We start from the raw sequence: 17,731 nt of genomic DNA on the forward strand, positions 1-17,731 counted from the left end.
ACAGTTTAATTAAAGAAGATAAACTTTGCGGTGAAGCATGCATGTTAAATTTTGGTTTCGTGTGTGCGTGCGTGCACGGGTTCAGGTGTTCGACGTGGCAACGCTTGGTATGCTACTGGAGATCCGGACCAGTCGCCTGAGCACCGTGCAGTACTGTCAGGCCTGCCCGACCAGCCAGCTGCTGGCTTTAGCTCTGTCTCACTACACCGTGGAGGTGAGGGGTCCACTCGCCCCCACGCACTCATTCTCGCCAGCGTATTCACTGACACGCAGTTATGAACGGGGGGTTTTATATAACGTGACACGCCTGCAAATGTCAGTGACGTCAGGGCAGACTCTGAACCCCGCGACCTGAGCCGACGGCGTGTGCGTTGCCTTTCAGCTGTGGGACTTCGAGGTGAACAAGAAGATGGCCGAGTGCAGCGGACACCTGAGCTGGGTTCACTGCGTGCAGTTCTCTCCCAACGGCTCGCTTCTATTGTCCTGCTCCGACGACCAGACCATCAGGGTAGGCCCTGCTTTCTCGTCCCGGAGCGGCCCGTTGTCGGGACAGACAGACGTGTCGCTCACTACAGGCGACATGTACATCACGTGACGCGCCATGAAGAAGGGGGAAAAAAAGCAACATTCAAATACTGCCCTTTTTTGGAGATTTCTTTTGGTTATTTTTGTGTCATTGCGATGTCATTTTGTGTGTGTGTGTGTTGCCACAGCTGTGGGAAACGGAGCGTGTGCATACATCGTCAGCCGTGGCTCTGAAGAGGGACTTTGACGTCCTCTTTCACCAGGGTAACGTCACAGTGGTGGCAGCCGACAGCAAAAACAGGCTGGAGGTACTTCAGTTCTGAGAAAGACGAGCAGAAGTCAAAGGTCAAAGACAGGTGTTTCGTCTCTGGCCATTTTAGCTACCGAGACGCTCCTTTATCCATCGAGTTATCCATCGAGTTTTACATTAGTCTTTGAATACATGCACCGGTCATAATCGTAAATGTGTTCTGTTAATGCATTAATGTCCACTCATCCTCCTTGCAGTAAGTGAGTGTGTGCTTCTCTGTGTGTGTGAGAGGTCCGTTCAGGAGCGGCGAGTACGCTACTGTTTGAGTCTGAGGAGCAGAAGTCGAGGATCCGCAGTACTTGCATCTGCGGACAGGGGCCAACCGTGGCGCTGGGCACAGATGATGGCACCGTGCAGGTAACACACATACAGACGCGTCTCTGCTGTCCCTGCTGGGCTTCCACAGAGGGAGGCTGTTATTTTTGGGCTGAAGAGTTCCGGCACCACGAGAGCGTCCGTATGTCTGCGCGGTGGGAAAAATACCGCTCACCTTGCTGGAGGAGGTTGCTTCTCACTTTCCATAATGAGATCTGACACAGCTGTCGACCGCATGTAAAGCATAGCTCTGTGTTTGTCTCTCTCACTCTCCCTGAGCGCTAGAGGTAGGCTGGGTAGTGCTGCAGAGGTTAGCACCCGTGCTGCGGGGGTGGGGGTGAGGGTGTGGGTGTGGGTGTGGGTGGGGTCGAGGGAAAAACACAACAAGAACTGTTGCCGATGGACAGAGCGTGGCTGCAGTTCCTCTGGGTCCTGTTCATTAAAGGGCCTTTAACCAGCTATCACTCTGGTTTAATTGCACCTCTCTATCTCTCTGTGAGCACCAGTCTCTTCCTATCATAACACATGCTTCTCTCTCTCTCTCTCTCTCTCTCTGTCTCTCTCTCTCAAGAGAGAGAGAGAGATTCAGGTCAGAGCTGATGTGCAATGGGAGTTGAACATTTGTTGATGTTCAGACGCAGGTGTGCAGTTCATGACAAGTTACGAGGCATTAAAATCTCCCACCAGTACACGCCAACTGCGGTTCCCGGAATACCACAATTCCGTGGTGCACAAAGACGCGATCATACCCGCGTTTACAGTGACGCAGTGAGGCGCTAATATTGGCGTTGATTTCATTTTGGGTGGCATCTTTTGCACCGCACAAAAATAGCAATGCCTTTGCAGGTTGTAAGAAGACAAAGCCGTGTCCTTATCATCTGGTCCACCGCGCTGGGTTTTGGTTTTCGGTGCGGTACCTCCTCCCTCCAGTAGAGGGCAGCGGTAGACCGCAGACGCGCTTTAAGCCATAATTGGGGGCAAGTGCATGTCCCAGTGCCTGGCTTTGCACGGCTGCTTGTTTGAAACTTGTCGTATGGTGAGATTACCATAGTGACGAGTGGAGCACAAGGCAGAGGGATTTTAAGGTTGTATAGGGAAATGAGCGATACTTCTGTCTCTCTGTGTGTGTGTTTGTGTGTGTGTGTGTGTGTGCGCTCCATCTCAGGTAGCAAGAATGAGTTCTAGGCAGGTCCAGAGGAGCACCGGTTGGAAAGTAATGCCTTTGCTGAATCCCCAGCGCGTGTTAGCACAGGTGCTAGGGCTAATGTTAGGTCCGGCACAGGTACTGTAGAAAGCGTGTGTGTTTGGGGGGGGCTTGGGTTTATAACACAGGTGCGCAGCCATCTGTTTAGGATATCATAGACGTCTCCAACTTGAATAGAGCCTTAATCTAGAATCGTGTAGTTCTTTACACACTCAGACGGAGCAAGACTGCGCTTTAAGCACTGCAGTGCCACGTCTTTTCACTGATCCGGGAACATCTCTCAACTATGTATGCGCAGACCATGCCCATGCTCAGAGGAGCAGCAGAACTGGTCTCAGATCAGTGTATGGGCAGCACACTGCAGCGCCTCGATACACGGGGCGCGGTGTGTTTTAATGACTCTAAAAACGCAGTCCTCTTGAGTCATTCTACTACACTTACCTCCTCACATTGAGTCATTCTACTACTCTTCCCCTACACATACGGTCAGTGCACTAACGGTATACAACTCCCACAAATCCCTCAGGGTTAGGATATGTTTGTTGCATTCGGTAGACGAGCATGTGCAAGATGTTAACCCTAAACATGCCATAAAGGTCTCGAGTGAAATTTATAACCGATAATTGCGCTTTGAGCTGGATGTAAACCTGGCTTTCCACAACTTGGATGTTAGGAGCCTTGTTCTTTTAGACCTGTATTATCTCATCATTCGCACCGATGGTCAGGACGGACTCAATTTACTGTCATGATGGCTCAGAGCTCCATAGCAGTTCTTTGACTGGGGTGGGCTCCTGGTTCTCCGGGAGATTTTGGTTGGGTGACAGACACCCATGGAGCGGTCAATCCTCATCTGTCAGACAGACCTGATTAATCTCATACAGAGTTGGGCTCTGTTTGATGTACCTTGTTGCTGTCAGATGTTCATAGCACTCCTTTTCATCTTTGCTTCTCTTCCTCTCTCTCTTCCTCCCTCTCTCTCTCTCTCTCTCTCTCTTCCTCCCTCTCTCTCTCTCTCTGTCATTGTTCTTTGTACTTCTTGACATTTTCTCCAATAAATGATTAACATTTTTTGTCTGTTTTTTTTTATTTTTTATTTTTAATCTTGGGCACATTATGGATAGTTTATTTTTATTTATCATTTTTAAGCATTTAAGTTCTCTTAGCCTCAGATTGTTATTCTAGGGAGGATAAAAAGCTTTCTTTCTCGTAAAGGCCTCATCGGTTAATGGTCGTATCATTCTTTCCCACGCTGACCTCCGCCATCCCGATGCAGGTACTTGAGACTCCCTCTGGTAACATTTTAGCAACTCTCCATGGTCACACCAAAACCGTGCACCACTGCCTCTTCACCGACAACGGACAAACGCTCATCACGTCCTCAGAAGACGCTACACTCAGGGTAACTGCTCCGCATTCACCCCGGAGTCGCCCCGGAACCTAAGGGGCCATGTCTACACATTTCTCGCAGACATGGGTGGTAATGGCCTTTTTAAACCAAAGGAAGAATGACCTTTTGAGGGCTCCCTCTCGCCCCCTGCAGGTGTGGAAGTGGATGACCGGGGAGTGTCGTGTTTTGGAAGGCCACCAGGAGCCAGTTCGGAAGTTTCACCTTCTTGGTGGCTCGTCTTCCTCACCCATGCTCTTGTCCTGGTCCTTTGATGGGACTGTGAAGGTAACCTTGAGTGTAAACCAGTAGCTGAGAGCCTCGTTTATTCATGATGTGCAATAACACAGTAACAGACAGAAAAATCACAGGTACTCCATTGCCTCGCGAGATGGTAATGCTCTCTGACATCTGCTAATCCCAAACAGCTTTAGCAGTCTGCCTAGAGTCTCTCATAAAGAGGCTGTGACCATCCTGTGCTTTTACTTCCAGTCTTATCCTGCAGTGTGTGTGTGTGTGTGTGTGTGTGTGTGTGTGTGTCAGGTGTGGGACCTGAGCTCTGGGGAGAAGCTCCATGATCTGAAGTGCCACGAGGCTGCCATCCTCTCGGGGGACGTGACCCCTGGCGAACACCTCTTTTCCACCGGCTCAGCAGACAATTCAGCCAAGGTGAGATCGCCGCACCCCTCGGGTCAAAGATGGTGACGTTACCCCGGCTATGGACGCCAAAATTGGACGTTGACGCGGGATTCATGTCTTCATTTGGCCAGTGTGCAGTGTCCATTCCAGTGGGCAGCGTACATCTAGGTCAAGACAAACCTTCACTGTCTTACTAGTGGTGCAGAAATGCCTTTACTGTGTGGCCTGGTAACCCTGTCCTGCACAAGCCAGCGTCTCGCCAGTAAAGAGGGTTGATGGGAAGTAATGGCAGCTGAGTGGGAAGGTACAGGCTCAGCCGTGTGCGCGTGCGTGTGTGTGTGTGTGGTGGGGGCAGTGTGAGGCCGTTTTCGGTTGGCTCCTGCTGCTTGTGTGCTCATTAACCAGTTTTTGTTTAACTAATGTAATGGGGCCGGGTCCTGAACACACACACACACACACACACAGTTTTTCTCCTTTCTTTCTGAGGTCCTGGTGAACGTCTCAGGTTAGACCGTGTGTGTGTGTGCGAGGGGCTAATGAGCTGCAACAGTGTTTTGTTCTTTGGTTTGCTCTGGGTGCTGATGAGCTCTTTAATGAGATGCCATGTTCACGGCTGTCTGCCAGCCATCAGAGGCCCATACACCTCAGACAGAGTCCTGCTTTGATTACAAGCACGAAATGCTGTGCCCGTATAACCAGATCTGTTGTTACGCTGGACGCGATTGGTTTGCCGGTAAAGCCAGGGCTCAGTCCAGCACCGTTACTCCTACCTGGAGACTGCTGCTCTGTTCATCCCACCACTGACCCCTGTGCCTTCAGGTGTGGAGCTGCACCTCATGGAAGATGGAGTTCTGCCTGAGCGGCCACAAGGCGTGCGTGCGCAGCTGCCGCTTCTCCTGGGACGACAGGCGGCTGGCAACCGGTGACGACAACGGAGAGATCAGGGTGAGCTGAGTGGGAGCGCGGGTCTGAGCCGAGCTTATAGAAGGGGGCGACGCTGCGGAAGAGCTGGTAACCTTGAGAGACGGTCGGGGTTAAGGGGGGCGGGGGGGTAAACCCAGCTGTGCTGCACACTGTCCTTGCTCCAAGTCCTCGGGAAGCCCGGCTGCCAGGCTGGCAGGAAGCTCGGGCAGCAGAGCTCCGCACTCCTGCGACTGGGCAGCCCGTCACTGAGTCGGAGGGCAGATTTCTGGAAAGCTGCAATGAAGATTTTCCCACCTACCACATGTGTGCACTCCGAAGCTCCTCTGCAGCAAACCCACGTTCATCTGCCAAACTGTCAAAGTGTCAGCCTCTCTCTCTCTCTCTCTCTCTCTCTCCCCCTCTCTCTCTCTCCCTCTAAGAAGCATGTTTAATGGATAAAGCACGGCTTCTGTAGTTGTCACAACTGAACACTAAAGCTTTGCTCAAAGCAAGGTGCACACACATAGAGAGAAAGGGAGAGGGAGAGAGAGAGGGAGAGAGAGAGAGAGGCAGGCCTGCAGCAGTACCACACCACACTCTGATGTGTAATTCAAGCCCTCCGGTGACGCTTTGCGCGAGCCCACCATTATTTATACACTCTTTACTGGTTTGGCGAGGATGAGGATGAGGAGGAAGTGCTCCCACGTTCGGTTCCCATAGAAACATGAGTGTATTTGTAATCGCAGCGATCCCCAGCCTTATTTTGAAATCCAGTGGAACATGCAGTTAGACTTCAGGCATTCATAATGTGAGCAAGAGAACCTGCTCTGCGTCGGCCGTCAGCCGGGGCTTTAGCGCACATCTGTGTGATCTGGTGGCTTTGACGTGATCTCGCCCACAGCTGTGGAGCATGCTGGACGGAGCACTGCTGAAGACCTGCGCCCAGAACACCAAGGACTGCATGGACTCCTTCCACGGCGGCTGGGTGACAGACCTGCACTTCTCACCCGACAACAAAGTGCTAGTGTCCACTGGGGGATACATCAAGGTACATCAACGCACAAAACGCACCATTCTCTTACGCTTTCTCACACACACACACACACACACACACACACACACACACACACAGAGGTCTCCTCAGGTCCAGTTTGCATCACACTGCTGTCATCACACCAAAGCCCCACCAAAAGTTGATCTCAGATCAGTGTTGTAGAAGCACCTCCAACCAGCATCACCGAATGTGCAGTTCATGATGGATGAGCACAAAGGGGGAATAATGAGCCCTGATTGATCACGGCGCCTTCGCTCGGAGGAGGGCCGCGCCAGGTCATGGGAGGTGACGGATGAATCGTTCCACCAGCCCACGTGTCTGTGTAGGTCATCAGTCAACATCGGGGCGCCTGACTAGTGCTGCCTCTTTTAGAATAACACGACTGAAGACACGTTGGTGCCGCTTTTGTCGTGGGAGTCCTGGGTCATTCTGTATAGCTGCACCTGTTTGTCCTGCGCCGCGACGCTGTCTGAAAATGACACACAGGCTTTCTTTGGTTATTTTCGCCTGATCATTTTTCTTTTTTAACTAACAGTAGTATATAGGTAGAAACGTGCCATATATAGGCAGAAATACTGTATTCACAGTATCCTTTAGAGGAGAAAGCATCACACGCTGTGGCTAAAATTTGGCCTACTGCAGAAGGTGCTGTCATTTAACAGTTCTTGGTCTTAAATACATCATTAATCTACCGAGTGCCTGTGTAATCCATATTAACTGTGGTGGTGTCATTTTTTTTGGTCTTTTTTTCCATTATAGCTGTTTGTTTTGTCCCTACTTGTTTATTTTCTATTTTCACTGCTTTTGCTTCTCTATAAATAAATGACATCTCGTGCTCGTGTGTTCTGAAGTCGCGGCCTGACCTGTGAAGCGGTGGCGGTGTATTTTGACGGCGCGTGGTCCCAGAAGACCTGCGCTCAGCGCTGCCTCGTTTTGTAACGTGCCACAGCCGGGAGGAATCCACTGGTGTCTGAAATAGCTGAATGTGTTTAACAAGGCAGGCACTGACATTGTGTGCGTACGTGTGTGCGTACGTGTTCACTCATCAATGTGTGTGCATGTATGTGCATGTGTGCATGCCACAGTATGATTTTTTTTCTCTCTCTCTCTCTCTCTCTCTCTCTCTCATTATTTATATATTATGTTTATAATATTTATATATATATATATATATATATATATATATATATATATATATATATATATATATATATATATATATATAAAAAATGAGAGCGTACATAGGATGCCCAGACAAACAACGTTTTGGACAGAAGCGCTTTGTGTGCACAGCTGATGATTAAGGACTAAAAGACCTGTTTGAAACCTTGTGTTTCTCTGGGAACCTTGTGTATATATTACACACACACGCACTCACGTACCATGTAGCCATGTCACTGTGTATGTGCATGGTAGAATGCAGTAGAAGTCATATTTGGAATGCTTGTACATAATATATTTCTTGTTTCCTGCAGCTGAGCTACTCCACTGAACTGACAAATCCTTAAGGCCATCTTCCTTTCTGTACTAGAATAAAAAGAATCATCCGTTTTCCCGTAAGACCAGCATTTGATTGATGAGAACAGCACAGTCCAGGCTCTCCGGTGGATGTTGGCCCAGGTTGCAGATATTTTATTGACCCCTTACTCTCAGTTCAGCTGTTGGCACGACAGGGCCAGAATCTGCCAGTAGCCAGAAGGCATCAGCTCATGACGGAGTAGCAGGGGGTCGAGCTGGGGGCGAGAATCCCCCTTCTGACTTTGGTTGGGGCCTCTCGCTCATTTCTGAGCCCACCTTTCTTTCCGAGACATGCCGGAGTGGGTTTTTTGGGGGTTTTATTGGTGGTAGGGAGGTCACTGAAAACAGGTCTGGTATCGCTCTCTTCAGCCTTCATCAGAATCAAACCTAAACTAGACGACCGGCCTCTGGCCTTTACTGCAAGATGAGGACTTTTTCTGCAGAAGACGCTGCCGTGGGTCTCTGCACACGGCCTAATACAAGCAAGCCAGCATGAATTGCGAGTATAATGGCACAGAACGGGCCTGCCTCCCAGGCACAGGAACAGTTAAGCTGCTTACTGAGGCCATGTCAAGCTGTTCCAGACTCCTGAGCCCGGTCACGGGGGTCGCGCCAGGGAGCGTTTGTGGCTGTGATGGGTTTCTTTTTATGTGTGCAACAGCACAGAAATACCTAACACAGGAAACGAGAGAGAGGGCAACAAGATGGAAAATGTAGAACCAGTCAGCAAACCCCTCCGTCAATACGCACTCCCTCCCGAAGGGTCCCGGGAATGTGACCACGTTCAGCTAGCCGTGCGGGGTTTGTAAGCATTCTGGGCTTTCAGGTGCAGATGAGATTGAGGCAGTTGCGGTCCGTGTTCTGAACCCTTTACCCCTACAGCGGCAAAGCGGCTTTATTTTCCCTTTTGTTGAGCCAATCATGATCTCCTCTCCTCTGCTGTTGACATCTTTCTTTGCTGTAAGGTGACGTTTTTTGCAGTTTTGCTTTAATTTCATTTGCCTTTTTATGTTCATTCTGAAGTCTCTGAATTTGCTGGTTTTTCATCTAAACTAGCCACTAAGCATTGCCTGACGCGCGCGCGCGCGCGCACACACACACACACACACACACGCAAATATTGATGTGGATGTGGCAGTTTATTTAAAATGCTGAAGCAGTTGATTTTAGGTGTTTGTCAGCTTTCCTATATCATCCATTCACGGACGTCTTTTGTCTCTCTCCAGACTGAACTTATTACAACAATATGCAGAGAACAATATGCAGTTCTGCCTTAAGAACAATATGCAGTTCTACCTTAAGAACAATATGCAGTTCTACCTTAAGACTACATTCAGTTATTGGTCTCATACAGTATATATCACCACTGTCAGAGTCCTGTGTGTGCATGTATATCACCACTGTCAATGTGTGCATGCTTTTGTGTATGCACGCATTTGCGCGCGTGTGTGTGTGTGTGTGCGTGTGCGTGAGTGTGCAGGCATATCACCACTGTCAAAGTGTCCTGCGTGTGTGTGTGCGCGTGTGTTGGGCGGGGAGTTGCAGCCAGTGATCTATAGCGGTGGTGAATGGCAATATCTGTCTTTGTGCCACCTTGCTTCCACATAAATGACAAAGTTATTTCTCATGTGTCTGGGTCCTGTGAGAGGCAGAGTGTAATATAGTGTGTGAAGGATAAAGATCACCTGGAGGAGAGAAGAGAGATTTGTAGGTCGTTGGATGTTGGATGTTATTCACCAGGGGAAGGCTTTACCTCAAACGCACGTGCACGCGCACACACACACACACACACACACACACACACACACACACACACACAGATTTAACCCACCCCTCTCTGGATTTCCCTGGCGAGTATTTGGTGGCCCATAGTAATTCACACCCATCTTTCTCCACCAGGCCTCCAAAATAAAAGACAAAAACAAGCCCTGTAACGTAACGGCATAATATCTTCTAAGTCTCATGGCTCCTAAAATGCAGGAGGGTGTTATCTAGAATTTGTCTTGAGGCCATTATTCAGAGCATAGAAGATCTCCTCACATGTCATTGCAATATTACGTGAGGGAAAAAGGCGAGGCAAGCTACAGAGAGGGTGGGGGCGTTTATACTACTGGTGAGTGAGTGAGTGTTTCTGCAGGGAATGCAAATGCTGAAATGCATCTGTTGAGAGGTGGCCACTGTTCCGTTTCTGGCAGCCAAACATGCAGGCTTTCTTATTTCAAACGTCCTCAGCCCAGTGGATGAAACGGTGGTCCGTTTAGGTCTTCTCTCCCGAGAGCTGACGGCGCGCAGGGAATAGCCTGACTTTGAGAGAAATGGCCCGCGTCAGACATCCGTCCTTTTTGAGAAGGAGGTTACAAGGCTGTGTCTTCAGCTGATGCTAGGCCTGCACAATACATCACTTGTTAATCATTATTGCGGTACTGTCCTTTGTGATACCGATACCTCTATTGGCTTAATATGCAAATGAGCCCATTAAATAGATATTTTTATTGCATTGGAATGGCATATCATAATTTCAGCATGTAGCAATATATTTACATCATGCGACCCTAAATTAGACTGCACTCCTAGAAACACCCAGACGCTCGTCCGTGAGATGTTTAAAGGTGGAGCTCAGCAGAAGCTGTTTTAATGGTGGGTTATGTAGATTTTCACTGGGCTGCCTTGTTGTCACTGGGCCTCATGAGGGGGGCAGAGCTGTTGCTTTCTGCTGTTCTGCATAATAACTGCACTGTTTTATTGTGTGATTGGAACACACACACACACTTTTATAGCTGCTGTAGTTTACTGTGGTTTAGCTATTCTCAGTAATGACTGTTCTGTCAGATTGTCAAAGTGTGTACAAAACAGCAGTGTCCCTGTGGAGTCCTGATAACACCACAGACAGACACACACACACACACACACACACACACACACACACACACTGCAGCACTGACAATCAAGAAAACATGGATGTGTCATTCCCTTCCATCCAGGACCAGAAAATACAGAGGAATTAAAATGAGTGGTGTACTGGGCTGGGCTAAAACTACTAGCTCTCATTCTGGTTGGTCCTCTGTCTCTGTCTGCATGCCTGTTAAGTTTTTTGTCCTCATCTCCCTCATCCATCTCTGTTTAGCACTTTGTCTGAAGACCTCAGGAGCTTTAGTAGGGCCCACACACACACACACACACCTGTATGTATGTGTGTGTGTGTGTGTGTGTGTGTGTGTGTGTGTGTGTGTGTGGCACACACACAGTCTCACCAGCAACCTTCACCGTGACCTGAGGGGGAGTTGTGTGTAGTGCACTGTGCAGTGCGACGTTACTATTTTGTCATCTATGATACTCGGCTTCTGGGGTTAAAGTGAAAGCCACTGCAGATGAGATGTCCTCAACCCCACACGCAAACACTGGCATCTGTAGTCCAGCACAGTGAGAACTACTTATTCATGAAACCTAAGTAGGGTGCAGGAACTAGGATATTATTTTAGTTTTCCGCAGTAATATCAATAAGATGCAGGAATAATGTAATTAGAAATGCACTCTATTTTAAGTACACTGAAATGTGTGCGCACACACATTTACATATGAACAAGCAAACAAGCCTTAAAGGAGCAATATGTAATTATTCCCCCCCCCCCAAGGATTCACATTATGAAGCAGTCTACTGACACCTAGTAGCCTGGATGTTTCAGAGATTCTGTACAAAATCTATTTTAAACGTGGTTGCCTCCTGGTGGGATACCCGTTCTAAGGCACATTCATTGGTTCATTTGAGGACTACAAAGCAATTTGATTCATCTCATGAGAGCAGCACTTTATAGAAAAACAAACACTTTTTGTAAATATTGTTTGCTACTTTATGGTCATAAAAATGACCGATTGCTCCTTTTAAATAATACATGATGAAATAAAATAGCTTTATTTGAAGTTATATAGTAGAAAGAGTTATAATCAAACAGTGGTATACAAAGGACTGCGAATATGTGCATGTGAGCAAGGTCTGGAGAGTCATATAATAGTGTTCTATTCAGTTTATATGTGAACGGGGCGTTTATATCTAGAAGCCGTTCTAGAAGAGAACGGTACGGGTCCACTGTAGTTAATGAGGGCCACAGCCCTCGGGGATATAGCTGTCCTTGTGTCTGCTGGCCTGGTTTTGAAGACCCTGAGCCTTCTGCAGGGGCTTCGAAGAGGGTCAAGGGTTCAGGGTGAGGGGGCTGGCTATGGATTTTGTCAGAATGGCTCTACCTTCGTACGAGTGCTGGCAGGCTGCACCTAGTAACCCTCCCTGCAGTCCTGACTAGGCGCTGGCTCGTTCCTGCGAGGTGGAGGAGCCGAACCGGATGGTTATAGAGGAGGTGAGGGCGGACTCGTTGATGTTCCTCTGACGGCGCAAAAAAAAAAAAAAAGGTTTTTATTGTTGATATTTTTTGCAGGCGTAGCCTAGCTAAAGTAATGCCCAAATCAATAAAATATATAAATTGTGTGTGTGTGTGTGTGTGTGTGTGTGTGTGTGTGTGTGTGTGTGTGTGTGTGAAGCCAGTTCAGTCTTTGGCACTAATGAGACAAGCTCTCACACGCTGCTTTATGTAACTGCAAGCTCCCAGGGACCCGGTACTTCTGAAAAATATACTGCCTCAGCAGATACAAACACAGAACTGAAATAATGAAACGGCCTTCCAGACTAGCCAGGGCGTCATCAAAATCCAACTTCACAGCTGTGGATAATCACGTGTCGTCTGCCAGGTTTAGCTGTCTAGCTGCAAACCCTTGGCTACATCTGTACGTCTTCCTCTGAAAGCTCTTTCTCCGGCACCTTACCGTGCACGCTATGCACTGGCCATTTGCCCAGTCACCCTTTGATACAGAGCCCACCTTTCCTCCCTCTAGCACCCGTTCTAGTCTCCCTCCCCTGTCAAAATGGTGGTCTTTCTCTGACAGTCTCGCTCTCCTTCTCCGCAAGACTCACTCTTTCAGACCTCCTCCGTTTTCACGCGCTGCCTCTAGCCGAGAAGCTGCCAGGGGCCCGGCTTTAACAAAGCGGCTCTTACGACACCCACTGCAAAACGTTTGCTTCTCACCTCTTGCCGGACAGCGAGAGGCAGACGTGGCTGATTTTTCGTCCCTCCGCGGTCTTCCCGGTCCCCGACTCTACCTTCTTCCTCTCATCTTTTCCCCATCGAGTCACGCTATGACATCAGCGGGCTCTCGGGCGGCCGCCATGGTGGCGGCGCACAGCGGATGATTGAGCTGCCCTTTTCTTTTTGGACGCTTGCCCACACCACCGCGCCACGGCCCGCTTCTCGAAACCTCTGACGTGGCCGGCGGCCTCCTGGGGTCGGGGGAGTTGTCTGTGTGCAGGGGCTGGAGGCAGCAGTCAGGAGGGTTGTTCATTCAGTGGACTCAGACAGTATTCCCACCCCTTTATTTGTAGCACACTATTGTGTTCTGTGTTTGGGTGTCAATGGCAATTATATCCATTCAAAATCATCAGTCTACCTTTTAGTCAACCCTAATTACAAAGTGAAAACATGTTTTTAGAGAGAAAATTAATGAATTTGAAAATTTATTCAAAATCCAAAGTGGAGGTACAGCGGCATCGGCGTAACGCGTTCCAGATGAGGGCACAATGGGAAAAGTGCCAGACTATTCCACCAATATTGTGGCTACAGTACTGGTGCATTTCAGGCCCTTACAATATTAAAGTGGACATACCGGGTCAGAAATGGGTGCAGCGTGTTGTGGCGAATGGACTCTGGGATGCAGATGAGGCAGCCAGCTGGAGACGCTGCAGATGGGCCTATCATTTAATCTGTCTCTTATCGCAACGCTGCGCTCTGGCCAGCGAGCTGGAGAAATGCAAATGAGACACATTTATTCACTCATAGGGTTGCATGATTAATGAATCTGTTGGAGATTGTGTGTGTGTGTGTGTGTGTGTGTGTGTGTGTGTGTGTGTGTGTGTGTGTGTGTGTGTGTGTGTGTGTGTGTGTGTGTGTGTGTGTGTGTGTGTGTGTGTGTGTGTGTGTGTGTGTGTGTGTGTGCGTGCGTGCGTGCGCGCGTGCGGCTAAATGCATCTGTTCTTGTCACCGATGCTTTGGCTGTTAGAGGTGGAGTGGCCTCGTTTTCCCCCCACAAAGTAGCAAAGAGTTGTGCATCATAACCGCACCACAGCCAACCCACTGGACAGACGTGCCGTGTCCTTTTTTAAGGGCGACATCTGGACATTGCACACTCTCCTCACGGACGCTAGCCCCCAAGGAAACTTTGTTGCCTGGCACGCCAGCCCGGGTGCCAGACATCTTGATGCAATCAGCTCCTCTTTCATCCCAGGTGGGGTAGGTGGTGCAGCTAACCGCCTGGCATCCAGTCCCGAGAAACTCTGCATGAGAAACTACAAGCGTTGGGACTTTTCTACATTCTTTTTCCCTTCCCCCCTCCAATTAGGACTCCACGCTAACGGCCTGCTTCTCTGTCCCTCGCCTGCAGTGGTGGAGTGTTCAGAGAGGGGAGGCCTTGCAGACGTTCCGCACCACGGGTGCCAACCTGAAGCGGATCCACGCCTCGCCCGACTTCAAGACGTTCGTCACCATCGACAACATGGGAATCCTGTACATTCTGAAGCAGGTGGAGGGGCGGCTCTAGAGCGGGGCGTCGAGAGGAGGGGGTCGGCTGGAGCCCGGATCCAGGAGAATTCCCTGCATTGTTTTATCGTTCCCCACTCGATCTTATTCTTACATTTTTTATTTTTTTTGCAGCCTTTCTAAGAGTTGTTTCTACATTTGGGGAAAACAGAATATTCCTAATAATCTTTGTGATGCATGATTTGGAGTACTGTTGTTTTGTTCTCTTCTGATCTTCTACCGTGGTGATGGTACTGATGTCATGAACTGATACGACCTGCCTGTTCCATGCTGTGTTGCCTCGAGGAAGTGAATCATTGCTTTTCTAGGACAATCTGTGTCTTTGGTATTCTAATGTGAAACATCTGTATAATGACCCCTGACAACAAAAGCCAGGCACATTTCTGTCTTTTTTTGGAGGCAGAAGGCAGCTTCCTGCCGCCTCATCCGCATCCTCCAACTACACGTCCGTGGGCAGCATTGCCTTTGGATGTACGTGGAACAACACAGCCTAAACGTTTTAATAAAACGGCCGAGCCAATAATCCACGAGCTATATAAACTTGGAATTGCGGCTTCCCTGTTCTATTTAAAGGAAAGAAGCCCCTTGTTATCCAAACACTTTTATATTCTCCACCCGATTACAGCTGAATGATGGCGGCAGATGGGGTGCAGCGTAGCAGCTGAAGAGGTTCGTAGCAAGGGCCCGTCCTCGGAGTGACGAGGGGGCTCATTGTTCAGCTCTCTGAGCGTGAGTCATGAGTCCAGAGAGAGCTTGAAGAGGAAATATTACTAGGCGCTGTTTATACCACTAATACAGAGCAGCTGGGTCAGGGTTTTCAGCGGCTCTGTACCAAAGACAGCCGCTACATCAGCGGACCTGGGCAAGGTGTGTGTGAAAAATGGTAATGAGATTTGGACACCGGGAGTGACATTTCTGAGCTGCTGGCACACACAGCAGCAACAGATGAATAACCACACTCAGGCCTTATTACTACCTAAGATGATTATTTTATATTAGGCATTTTTTAAATATTTTTATATACTTTATATCATATTAAGCATCATTACACTGTAATATGACTAATATTAACTTCTCTAGTGTTTGTGTTACTATTTAGTGAAAGGCCGGTCATGGATGTGGCAGTGTGGTGTGGGTGTCTGAATCTAGACTTTGGTGAGGATTGACTATGAAAATGTCTTCGTGTAAAAGGTTTTGTTGTTGAAAAGAATGTCTATAGACCCCCATGGCACAGGGAGCATTTAAAATACAGACCTTGGTCTTTTGGAATTAAACGTTTTTGTGGTGGGGGGCTTGTTTACTCATTTGAACTCCTACTCCAGTCTTTGTGGAAAACTCTTGTCAATAAAAATGCTGGCTACAGTGTTGCCTATAATTTCATACTGCCAAAACAGCTTTGACCTGTAGAGGAATGGACTCAGCATTTCTTCTGAAGATGCCCTGTATTATCTGGCACTAAGACATTTGGGGCCTCCAGGGATCGGACTTTTCCTGTACATCTCACAGGTGCTCGATCAGATCGAGATCTGGGGAATTTGGAGGCCAAGTCAACGCCTAGAACTCTTTTGGCAAGATGAGTTCTTTGTTCGGTTTGCAGTTTCTGCAGTGTGGAAGGAACCACTGTGGAGACACGTACTTGTTCAGGAACAATGTTTAGGGGGGTGGTACATGTCAAAATAACATCTACCATGAATGCCAGGAGCCAAGGATTCCCAGGAGCCCTGAGCTTCACACTGCCTCCCGATGCTTTCCGTAATGCATCCTGCAGCCCGTACTTCCCCAGATAAGCCACGCATGTGCACCTGGGCATCGACGTGGCATCAAAGAAAACCTGCAGGTGCTCGGGTGTCTAGCCATCCCAATACGGCCCTTGTTGCAGGTGCTCAGATCCTTACGCGTGTCCGTTTTTCTTATTTCTGACACTTCAACTTCCAATAACTGTTGGCCTGCTGCCCAGTATATTCGACACCTTGAGAGGTACCACTGTCACGAAATAATCAACGTTATTCACATCACTTGGTTTTTACCTTGTGGCTGATCGGGATGTCTGGGTGTGTCTATCCATGCCATGTGCACCTTAATGCATGTGTAAAAACAAACAAGCAAACAAACAAGACCTGGTAGATGAGTTTAATTTAGCATTCTGTGCAACCAGGCACGCAGCCACAAATTCAGCCTTTTAAAAACAAATAATTCGGCATTAGGTAGCCAAGAGTCGCGTTTCTCTTTTTCCCCATTTCTAAATGCTTTCTGTGTGTGCATGTGTGTTAGAAGTGACAAACATCTCTTACACAGATAAATCTGAGTGCATGAGAACAATGGACAGTGAGTGCTCGCGGTAGAGAGGGCCGAGCACGCCGCCGCTGCAGATGCAGCTGTGTCCGTGTGGTCACGCTCCGTCTGCTGTCTGGCTGGAAGCAGACAGAGAGCGGGCTCCCGTGTCCGACTGTGAGACAGTTCTCTGCATCCCACTACTGCAACATTCACTAACCAGTAAAAAAACAAAACAAAACCAGAACTAATATAATACGAGCCGTGATCATCGGCCTCGCACCCCCCCGAGGGAAAAGACAGAAAGCTGAATGATCAATGGAAGCCTTGGGCAATTTTGTCAAAAACATGGCCTTTGGAGTCTGTTATTCTATTTATAGCCATTTCGCAGCCAAACACTTTTTTTTTTATGTTGTTGCCTGCATGACAATCAAATTTGTTGGAGGCGTCGCAGAATTTTTTTTTAGCGCATATGGAAAGTAGATCAAAACTACGTGGTGGAGCATAACGGTTACTGAGCCAAACCGAACAGAAAAGCGAGCATTTTGATTCTGTGCCTCACGATGTAGGATTTATGGGCCAAAACATGGAACACTGTTAGCTCCCCCTTCAGAGCGCTTGTGTCGGAGGTCGTGGGGTAGCATGTCCTTGTGGATGCGCCTGTGCCGTTACTGCAGTCGTGTTCGTGTGCATGTTAGGAGCAAATGCTTCTGCAAAGCCTCTGCCCACGTTTGGTCGATGTGAGGTAATGATTCTCTGAGTCGGCATTTGATTAGATTTGATCAAATATGTAGATAATGGAGTTAAAGACATTTTTGCATGTTATATGGTTGGTGTCGAGGGGTTCAGCAAAAGTAGAACTTTGTCTCTGTGACATACGGGGTATAGTTCAGGTCTGTGCTCTGGTGCTCCCTTTAGGCTGAACTTGCTCACATGAACAACATGTGGGACTACTACCTCTATGAAATCTGTG

At 48.5% G+C, this 17,731-nt stretch overlaps 1 protein-coding gene across 1 annotated transcript in view; it reads left to right on the forward strand.

The window, feature by feature from the left end:
* apaf1 (apoptotic peptidase activating factor 1) overlaps positions 1 to 15,849 on the forward strand; it is a 32,683-nt gene extending 16,834 nt beyond the window's left edge. Inside the window, 10 exon segments of the mRNA XM_035523524.1 lie at positions 86 to 214; positions 383 to 508; positions 714 to 833; positions 1,067 to 1,192; positions 3,628 to 3,753; positions 3,895 to 4,026; positions 4,282 to 4,407; positions 5,197 to 5,322; positions 6,182 to 6,328; positions 14,333 to 15,849. Of these exon segments, the coding sequence (XP_035379417.1) occupies positions 86 to 214; positions 383 to 508; positions 714 to 833; positions 1,067 to 1,192; positions 3,628 to 3,753; positions 3,895 to 4,026; positions 4,282 to 4,407; positions 5,197 to 5,322; positions 6,182 to 6,328; positions 14,333 to 14,488 (1,314 nt within the window). The 3' untranslated portion in view covers positions 14,489 to 15,849.
* The last annotated feature ends 1,882 nt before the right edge of the window (positions 15,850 to 17,731 follow it).

This window comes from Electrophorus electricus, chromosome 2 (genome assembly GCF_013358815.1).
Source record: "Electrophorus electricus isolate fEleEle1 chromosome 2, fEleEle1.pri, whole genome shotgun sequence".
Lineage (NCBI taxonomy): Eukaryota > Metazoa > Chordata > Actinopteri > Gymnotiformes > Gymnotidae > Electrophorus > Electrophorus electricus.